The following is a 10,889-nucleotide window of genomic DNA, read 5'->3' on the forward strand; positions in this document are numbered from 1 at the left end:
CTTCCAAGCAAGCACCGAGTGCGCAACAACGTAATGGGAAATTCACAGAGAAACTCGCGGATTCTTCAACTGACCACAGCTGACCACATTTCCACAGCTGCACCAGGGTAAACCTCCGCCTACTGCAGTCCTGCTTTACAGGTGAAAATAGAGCAACAGGACCGCTGAGTCTTTGACTTTATTTATTTTCTGCTGTGTTTTACTTGCATCTATTTGAAAGAGTGAGTGTAAACACAAAAAATATTTTATTTTATGTGCTGGAATGTGTAGAAAATAGGTTTAAATGTTAAACTAATTTATGCAAGTCAGAGAATGTTGCATATAATTAAGTTTTTGCTTGATGCATAAAGTTAAAAGATTAAAACTAATAAAACAAGTTTTAAAAAGAGACTTTTCCATTTGATTACATTTTATATGATGGATTATGTAGAAAAAGTAGAATTGGGCTGAAAGCTCTATCGCTTTATCACCTCTTCAGGTTGTAAATCGTGTTTTTAAAAAGTAACTAACTAAGTAATTAATTACTTTTGAAAATAAGTAATCAGTAAAGTAACAGGATTACTTTTTTGGGGAAGTAATCAGTAATTAGTTACTGATTACTGTTTTTCAAGTAACTTGACCAACACTGCATATAACTGGGAATAAACTGTGAATAAACCAAAACGTGTAATTCTGACAATACATGTCAATATAACACTCCTTCTAAATTAGACATGAAATAGACGGACAACGTGTTCCTCCCTTATTGCTGATGTGGGATTTTTATATTTCTTGATTAAAAATGAACTGATTATGGTTACTTTCATATTTACTTTTGCAGCCTTCTTTACTGCAATTAGTTTAATAGTAACATAATTTCCTTAGGGATTAATTAAAGTATTCTGATTCTAATTTTTTGTGTAATTATTTCTTTAAAAACCTTAACATTTCTTAACATTTACTCTACCTCCCATTCTTACTTACCCTGGCCCTCCCTCTCACCCACTCCCTCATACATCATTCATACACGTAGGGTCTTAATGGAGGGTTGTGGCTTGCATATGTCACAGTGGGTGGAGCCATCTTTCTGCACCCTGTTTCACACACCCTACTAGGTGCACACGGGTCACATTTTTTGTATCACCTCTCTTTGCCAGGTACTGGGTGATTTTTGGATGGCTGGATGCCCAGGACCCTGATCTATGGCTTGAACCAGGGAAGCCAGGCTCTAGCGGGGTCGTCTGTACACTTTGAAGTTTTGTGTTCCAGGTGTTGTATGATTGTTTTTCTTACAGGTGCGGCAGGTTGCGATACATTTTGCATTTCTATTTGTACTCTGTTCTTTCATTACATCTTGTACACCTTAATATTTGTTTCTTTTGGTTTTGTATTACTCTCAAGCATCAAACACCAATATCAGTCAGGCTCATTTTGTAACATCACTGAGATCTTCTCACCTGAGAGATTCTCAAGTCGTTTCAGATTTGTCGTCTGTCTGCTCAGTTGTTGTGTGGCCATCATTGTCTGTAGATTAATCTCCCATATGAGTCCCTGTGCGTCTTTTATTCCTTCTGTTAATTTGTTGTTTTCCAGTTGGTGATTGGCTGTTCTGGGAAGGCGTTCCCAGTTACCGTTATGTGCCAGGATGCACCAAACCACTCGGAGGTACAAATCCTCCTCCTTCCTGACTCTCACCTCTCTAGCAAGGGCCATGAACTGAAAATGATTCATTTTCTGCATCACTCGGGTGACCCGATCTATTAGCCCACTCACTGTTAGGGTGCCAGATTGATCAGTTTGCATGAATAAACCCTCGGCCTCCACCAGTTCCTTAAGCTCCATCATGTCATCCTGGCTGAGGAGTTCCAGTTGCTCCTTGGAGTACTGCGTCTGATATTGATGCTTCAGCTTTTCCATGGCAGAGTCAACATGTTTTTTGGAAAGACCCAAGATAGACTGCTGACTTGTAGACCTGATTCGGAGTCTGCTGAGGCATGCACTCACAGAAGGAGGAGGCTGTTGTTGCTGTTGTTGTTCTTGAAATAACACTGAAAGGTGGATGAAACAAATATGCAAGTATTTTCAGTAAAATAATAATTTAATCCCATTTTATTTTAAAAGTCAATACACTAAATAACCACACAAGATGGCAGTTTGTGAATATTTCTGTCACCTCTGTTGATGACAGCTGGGGAATACATCTGCATCGCTTCCTTTTTGAAAGCCGAGAAGACATCAATCTTAATCAGGACGAGGCGGATGTTGGTGAGGCTGTTCATTGATGATGTAGAAGACTTGATCCCTCGAAGAATGGCTCCTGCCACAATAGCAGGATTCAACCCTCCAGCTCCTGTTAAAACACCACTTGCATTTAGGTGTGTGTGTTTAAAAACAAACAGAATAAATAGAAATGCTAAACAAGATACTTACCAGCACACATGGCAGGAATTGCCACTGAACTGTAATTATACGATTCACAATAGTAAATAATATCACATACAAGTTGTTCAATGAGGACTTCATCCTGTTTTCCATGCATGTGAAAAATAGCTTTACAGGGGAAGTTTCCAGGCTGGGTCACATAAATGTCTCCTCGATTTACTTTTGCTACACAGAAAGTGGGAGAGGAATGATTAGTGAGAGGCAGATAAGATGAGAATTTAAGTAACTGCTTTTCTTTTTCTCACCTGCTTTTAGCTCGGCTTCCACCTCTGGTCCAGCTCTAGTTAAGATGTCTTTGCATACTCCATCTATAGAAGATGAGAAATCATAAAAATATACATTAAAGCATAGCTGGACTGGCCATCGGGCATTTTTTGGTAACGGTATAAACACTGAAAAGTGGTGGGTTGACCAGATGCTGGGAGATGTGTAAAAATAACTCAGTTGTTTGGTGGTGGCTATGGCGGAGCTGCCACAGATTCAGTAACATTAGCAAGTGGTGGAGGCCAGCAGGTGCAACACGCTGGCAGGTGGATGACGGAAAGGCAGGAGGAGCAGAGACCCGAGGCGTGAAGGAATAAATGATGTCACGACCATAACTAGACTGGCCATCGGGCATACCGGGCATTTGCTCGGTGGCCCGATGACAGTGTAAACAATGAAAGGTGGTGGATTGGCCAGATGCTGGCTGGTGTGTAAAAATAACTCAGTTGTTTGGTGGTGGGATTGTGGAGCTTCCACAGATTCAGTAACATTAACAAGTGGTGGAGGCCAGATGAGGGAGAGGGGAGGCAGGAGGAGGAGAGACCCAAGGCGGCCGCTGGTCCGAGTGTCAGGTAAACTGAACTTCAGGTAAGAAGTTATGACCTTCAGTCTATCTGGGTCAGATATAAACCAAGTTTAGGTGGAGTTTATTTTCGTTATGCTGACTTTTTACAGTCAGTTACAATAACTCGTACTGTGTACTAGCTAGCATGACGGAGTTTATATACAGCTGGGCGGGTGCTATGACGTTAATGATGTTGAACTTGTTTTATCTTATTTTATTTATAAGGTTAGTTATTAGAGTTTCCAACCGTCCCCTAAAAAATGGAATCGTCTGGTATTCAGAGAAGCTGAAGAAGAAGAGCTGCCTCTTCTTTTCTACTATTTCTACTTCAATCATGAAACTGATCAATGATCAGCTGATCGGCTTTTCTCTCGTTTGTTTATCGCCCACTTCGCGCCAGAAAGAGGAAACCGACAGATGTCACGCTAAACAACAGCAGCACTTTTAAGCTTGATCAGCTGTGGTTAGAATTTATTTAATATTACTTTCTAGTATCAGCTGATGTTTGCTGGAGCCACAGCTGTAAAAGCTGCTGGTCATGATGTCAGTTTGGTTATGTGGTGAGAGGGAAACATGAAGATGAAACCAGGAGATGTCCTTACTGAATCATCAGAGCTGAACAGGTGATGGAGAAACAGGTTTACCTTTTAGGTGACATGAATGAGTTGAAGGGAAGTTATGAACTGTTTCTGAGAAATAACACCAGGATCCTTTTCTATGTAGCTGACACCTGGTAACTGTGCAGGGGTGGGTCTAGCAAAGTTTTGCCAGGGGGGCAGGTAGGGCATTAACAGGGAAAGGGGGGCACAAAGAAATACTTTTCTTTCTTATTCTCATTTGAAATATTTAGCTTTTAACAAATAATTATCTGAATCTTACAACAAACGTTTTCATCTGATGTAAACTGTATAGAAATCCATTATTGTACATACTAATTTTTTTTAAGGTCCTATCATAATTTCTTCAGAAGTAGCTAAGTACTGTATATGATGCCAGTATTTTCCCACATTTTCTAGATACTGTACCAGTACTGTGTCTAAAATGCCATCAAAAAGTCAATTAAGTTTTATTCTTTCTCACCAGTCTTTCTCCTTTCACTTTTTAAAGGTTAGAAAAAATATTTTGCCCTGCCATGGTGTTTTTGATGTGGCAAATGAATGGTTTATGGAAATATATCTAAATCTGTCATTAGTAATCAGTAATGATCATGTCTCACCTCTAGTCTTCTCTGTCTTAATTTCAGGTTTTCACCATGTGTTGTAGATAGTTCAGGAGGTTAACTCGACCAAGCAGTCTACTTTTGGGTACTGTTTAGAGTACCAGAATAGGGAGGATGGTGTAGGTTTAAGTTTATTAGACTGACACATATATACCAACAAGACAGTGTATATCACTGTGACAACAGTATGTTTTCATTCAAAGGCTTTATGGTTTTTCCTATAATACCTGGTGGGCCGGTCTCTAGTCAAAATTCCCGGGCTGATTGTTTGTCCCAGTCCAGCCCTGCATTAGAGGACTTACAATCTGTCAGTGATGGCAATTTTGTGAAGCTACATGCTAATCTTGTGCTACTTTTAGCATGCAAACACGGCTAATCAGCACCAGAACTGAGTTATTCTGAATCATATACAGTCAGGTCCATATACAGCGGCTTGCAAAAGTATTCGGCCCCCTTGAACTTTTCCACATTTTGTCACATTACAGCCACAAACATGAATCAATTTTATTGGAATTGCACGTGAAAGACCAACACAAAGTGGTGTACACATGTGAAGTGGAATGAAAATCATACATGATTCCAAACATTTTTTACAAATAAATAACTGAAAAGTGGGGTGTGAGTAATTATTCAGCCCCCTGAGTCAATACTTTGTAGAACCACCTTTTGCTGCAATTACAGCTGCCAGTCTTTTAGGCTATGTCTCTACCAGGTTTTCTTCCAGGATTGCCCTGTATTTGGCTCCATCCATCTTCCCATCAACTCTGACCAGCTTCCCTGTCCCTGCTGAAGAGAAGCACCCCCAGAGCATGATGCTGCCACCACCATATTTGACAGTGGGGATGGTGTGTTCAGAGTGATGTGCAGTGTTAGTTTTCCGCCACACATAGTGCTTTGCATTTTGGCCAAAACGTTCCATTTTGGTCTCATCTGACCAGAGCACCTTCTTCCACATGTTTCCTGGGTCCCCCACATGGTTTTTTAAATACTTGGTTGCAAATCTTTTGCAGTCAATTACAGCCTGAAATCTGGAACACATAGACATCACCAAACGCTGGGTTTCATCCCTGGTGATGCTCTGCCAGGCCTCTACTGCAACCGTCGTCAGTTCCTGCTTGTTCTTGGGGCATTTTCCCTTCTTCAGCGTTTTGTCTTCAGCAAGTGAAATGCATTCTCAATCGGATTCCGGTCAGGTGATTGACTTGGTCATTGCAAAACAGTCCACTTCTTTCCCTTCAAAAACTCTTTGGTTGCTTTTGCAGTATGCTTTGGGTCATTGTCCACCTGCACTGTAAAGCGCCGCCCAATGAGTTCTGAAGCATTTGGCTTAATATGAGCAGATAATATTGCCTGAAACACTTCAGAATTCATCGTGCTGCTTTTGTCAGCAGTCACATCATCAATAAACAAGAGAGCCAGTTCCACTGGCAGCCATACATGCCCACGCCATGACACTTCCACCACCATGCTTCACTGATGAGGTGGTATGCTTAGGATCATGCGCAGTTCCTTTCCGTCTCCATACTCTTCTCTTCCCATCTCTCTGGTACAAGTTGATCTTGGTCTTGTCTGTCCATAGGATGTTGTTCCAGAACTGTGAAGGCTTTTTTAGATGTCATTTGGCACCTTAACCATTATCTGGCCTTCCTGTTTTGGGGACTCACCAATGGTTTACATCTTGTGGTGAACCCTCTGTATTCACACTGGTGGAGTCTTCTCTTGATTGTTGACTTTGACACACATACACCTACCTTCTGGAGAGTGTTCTTGATCTGGCCAACTGTTGTGAAGGGTGTTTTCTTCACCAGGGAAAGGATTCTTCGGTCATCCACCACAGTTGTTTTCCGTGGTCTTCCGGGTCTTTTGGTGTTGCCCAGCGCACCGGCATGTTCCTTCTTTTTGAGAATGTTCCAAACAGTTGTTTTGGCCACGCCTAATGTTTTTGCTATCTATCTGATGGGTTTGTTTTGTTTGTTTCAGCCCAATGATGGGTTGCTTCACCAATAGTGACAGCTCTTTGGATCTCATCTTGACAGTTGACAGCAACAGATTCCAAATGTAAATAGCACACGTGAAATGAACTCTGGACCTGTTATCTGCTCATTGTAATTGGGATAATGAGGGAATAACATACACCTGGCCACGGAACAGCTGAGAAGTCAATTGTCCCATTACACTGGTCCCTTAACAAGTGGGAGGCACATATGCAAACTGTTGTAATTCCTACACCGTTCACCTGATTTGGATGTAACTACCCTGAAATAAAAGTTGACAGTCTGCAGTCAAAGCACATCTTATCCCTTTCATTTGAAATCCATTGTGGTGGTGTATAGAGTCAAAAATGTTAGAATAGTGTTGATGTCCCAATATTTATGGACCTGACTGTACATACATACCTATTGCCATCTATTTTGTTAGCAACATGTAAACCTTTGCTTCTGTAAAGTTTAGGGCAAGTTGCACAGCTGATTAACAAATACTTTTCTATTTGTTAGCATATAATAAAAGTCACAAATGCCAGTCTTATTGTAACATCAAAAGAAAAGCTGGGTCTCCAAAAAGTCTAAGATAATCTTATTAAAATGAAGGTCTGATGCCTATTGGTTAAATACTGATATATTTAATAAATGTATTTAATTTCAAGGACAAATTTGGATCATCTCTGTAAATAACAACAATAATTGGACAATGCATGCCACAGTTTTATTTTAAGTTCCATTTTGTGTCTCGGTTGGACATAGAGATTCTACCCATTTGATTTCTTAGTCCTGCTTCCTGCTTAGAATGACTCATCAACCCTATTTCTCGTAATCAATCCAAATGCATTTATGGGAAATGGTACTCAAAGGTAAGTCAAAGGCTAATCCCTGCCAAACCTGCTTGGCTGGAAATGAAACATGTCTGACACCACAGGCCATAAACCAGTTCACCTCTGTTCCCTGCCAGACTGTCACTGACATCTTATATTTGTTACAGTTTGATAATCTGAGTCCTGATTGCTTTCCATCACTTACGCCTAAGAGTTTTGCATTTTGTCATCCACTAAGCCTGTTCCTGCTGAATGTGTCTAATATGCACTATATTTCACTATGAGAAACTATAACCATGATCGGTACTAGATCCAAAAATCAAGAAATTATCTAGTTTTGCAGCTCCAGATGCATTAGAAATTCCATCCATCCATCCATCCATTCATCCATTCACTTCCGCTTATCCTTTTCAGGGTCGCGGAGGGCGCTGGAGCCTATCCCAGCTGTCATAGGGCGAGAGGCGGGGTACACCCTGGACAGGTCGCCAGTCTGTCGCAAGGCTAACACACAGGGACAAACAACCATTCGCACTCACATTCATTTGCACATTCACACCTAGTGACAATTTGGGTTATCCAATTAACCTATCCCCACAAGCATTAGAAATTAGTGGCATAATTACTTATGTTGTTGGACCTTGACTCTCTATTCTTAGTCTTGCTTTTCATAAGTATATGATGAGGTTTTAGCTAATATAAGTGACCTGCTGATAATACTAGATGACAACTTGGATCTTCAAGGATTATATTCATATGGGCATTCCCATTTCTGTGCAGATATTCATGAACAGCTGTTTGTCTCTGCTATCCGCAGAGAGCTATTCCACTATTGTGGCTAAAAATAACCTTACAGTTACAATATGATCCTCCTGCTCACTCCACCTTCCTGCCTTTGTGTGCATCCTCACTTTTACCTACCAAGGTTAGAACTTTTGAAGTTGGTTGTGTTCACCACAGCATCTGTAGTCTCATTAATGATGTCACCAAATATCACATGTAATTTAACCCCACTCCCCACTGTGATGATGATGTCATCTAGGTCGCTGGTGAAGGACCTGAAGATTGCTGAGAGGAAAAAGACCACACATTAGATTTTGTCTGATATTTAATCTGATTCCTGAGGGTCCTAATGAAGATGGTAAAATATGACACTAGCTGAATGCTTTTTATCTGCTCACTATGCATTAGTGTCACATACTGAAGACAGTCTGAGTAGTGCAAGTTTACCTTGGCCTCCCTGGTTCATATTTAAGCTGAGCTGTCTGTAGACATCGTGGTAGCACTGTAGATAAAAACACAGAATAACACGATAAAGAATTGATGCATGGTCAGAACAGCCCTGTTTTTGTTTTTAAAAGTGCTTTATAAATTAAGTGATATAGTGTGATATGCATGTTACATATCAGATCAGGACATATCGATTGACACTGACCGCCTCAGAATCAGGGTAACCAGGTTTAATGACAATGTGGATGTTTGTAAGAGATCCAGAGGATGCAGATAATCCAAACTGGTGAATGATGTCAGTCAACACTTGAATAGCTTCTCTCAGCGGGTATTGTAAAACAATTCCTGGCCCAATGATCGGAATGGCCACTGAATCCAAATTCTGCTGTACACAAAGCTCCAGACACCTCTTCAGACCGTTACCAAGAGCCTGCAAATCAAAAGTTACATATTTTTAACTACGTTTTCAAACTGTTGGATTGCACACTGCAACTAACAGAGCACACATGGAAAACTATGAGGCTCCACAAAAAAGTTGTATAAATCTTTCCTTGCATTGATCTAGTTTGAGCATTAATGCTTTTGCTTTGCAGTTAAATATTTTATTATCTTTTCTTTTACCTGTGCTTCTACTTTTGCACACACAAACTTATATATCTGTTTTTTCCAGTTAATCCTTTCAAATATGCACCACTTTAAAGTGGATTTTTGTGGTTTTCTGAGGGTAAATTAAATATGAATTATGTTTTTTTCCATCACCAGAAGTGTTAATGAAAGTCCTTAATTTTACCTGAACACTCTTTCCTCTTACTCCGTCCCAAGGCAAGCATTCAATGAAGAAAATCTTGGAGCAGCCCAGAGATGGAGGTGCATCAACCATCTGAACATCACCAGGGGCGAGGGCACAACTGGCTAAGACTGAATCAAACTTTAACTTTAATACATTCCCAGTTTTGGCCAACAAGCTTTTGCCAATATTTGTAGAAGTCAGCTGTTTGTTGAGCATGGGGACCACCAGAACATTTGCCTGCAGAATTAATATTGAATAACATGAATGTTAATATTTTATTTTGGGATTATGGGAAATAGAATTGAATGGAAATAATCAAACCTGTTCATTTTCTAAACTGCTGAGTTTGATCTTCAGGTTTGTTCTGTTGATTGCAGAGTTTCCAACTGTGCTGTACATGCTGCTGCTGTAGATTAGAGATTAGATTAGATTAGATTAGTGGTGTATTGCTGAGTCTGCTGGTGTTTTGTGGTCTTTGCACATTTGGGGTGGCTGCAGTTTGCTTCTCTCGGATAATGACGTGACAGGAACCCTCTATCAGCTCTTTAGTCACTTTACCCTCTTCCTGGAAGTACTGCTGAGCCCCTGGTCCATCTAGATAAGATAAGATAAGATAAGATAACCTTTATTAGTCCCACACGTGGGAAATTTGTTTTGTCACAGCAGGAAGTGGACAGTGCAAAAGTTATGAGGCAAAAATTAGAATACAATAAGAATAAATACAGTACACAACTGTACAGAATAGAATAAAATACTATATACAGTAGAATACAATAAAATAAATATACAATAAGATAAAAATAGAATACAAATACAAATACTATATACAACTGAGTAAAATACAACGATGACAGAAAGGATTATTGCATATGTATGGATGTGTGTGCTTGATCAGTCAAAGTGTCTACTATAACACTGTCTAGAGTTGATGTTAGGGCCTCCTTGGCCTCCTGAACATGACATCGAGGACCAGACACAAACACACAAGGATTTGGAAAATGTGAGGGTTGTAAGGTCACCTTGGTCTGCTTCATGCCAATCAAGTCTAGGATTTTATTAAAACAGTCGACCATTTCAGGATGAAGCAGATTGATGTTTTCTTGAGTTGAAACTTGATTCATCTGGAAATCATGAAGAACTTCATTGAGCTTGGCCATGTCTTCAGTTGGACTTTGGTCGTTCCAGTTCGCCTGGCGCCTGGCATGTAGCTGATGTCCACTCTGAACTCTCTTCATGTCCAAGTAACTTACAGAACATTTATAAAGCTCAGGTGTTCAAAACTACTTTGGCCAGTGTACATTTTACAAGTTGCATATAAGTATATATAGGGTTATATGAGGTAAAACAGCAAGTGGCACTTACATATCTAGTTCTCTACAGTTATATTTGTAATTTTATTGTGTTGCCCCTTTGACAAATAAGCAAACTGAATTAGTTAGTATCCTAAGTTAGTCAGTATCCTATGGGCGATCGTGGCTCAAGAGTTGGGAGTTCGCCTTGTAATCTTAAGGTTGCCGGTTCGAGCCCCGGCTTGGACAGTCTCGGTCATTGTGTCCTTGGGTAAGACACTTCACCCGTTGCCTCCTGGTGGTGG

The 10,889-nt window shown here is 40.3% G+C and overlaps 1 protein-coding gene across 1 annotated transcript in view; it reads right to left on the minus strand.

The window, feature by feature from the left end:
- The window catches only part of LOC113013600 (poly [ADP-ribose] polymerase 14-like), a 26,079-nt gene extending 16,568 nt beyond the window's left edge, over positions 1-9,511 (minus strand). Inside the window, exons 1-8 of the mRNA XM_026154627.1 lie at positions 9,296-9,511; positions 8,711-8,935; positions 8,506-8,560; positions 8,197-8,343; positions 2,667-2,729; positions 2,410-2,586; positions 2,153-2,329; positions 1,437-2,027 (exon numbers count right to left, since the gene is read on the minus strand). Coding sequence (XP_026010412.1) covers positions 1,437-2,027; positions 2,153-2,329; positions 2,410-2,586; positions 2,667-2,729; positions 8,197-8,343; positions 8,506-8,560; positions 8,711-8,935; positions 9,296-9,511 — 1,651 coding nt within the window. The remainder of the gene's footprint in view (positions 1-1,436; positions 2,028-2,152; positions 2,330-2,409; positions 2,587-2,666; positions 2,730-8,196; positions 8,344-8,505; positions 8,561-8,710; positions 8,936-9,295) is intronic.
- Positions 9,512-10,889: the final 1,378 nt, after the last annotated feature.

Source organism: Astatotilapia calliptera, chromosome 3, assembly GCF_900246225.1.
Source record: "Astatotilapia calliptera chromosome 3, fAstCal1.2, whole genome shotgun sequence".
Taxonomy (NCBI): Eukaryota; Metazoa; Chordata; class Actinopteri; order Cichliformes; family Cichlidae; genus Astatotilapia; species Astatotilapia calliptera.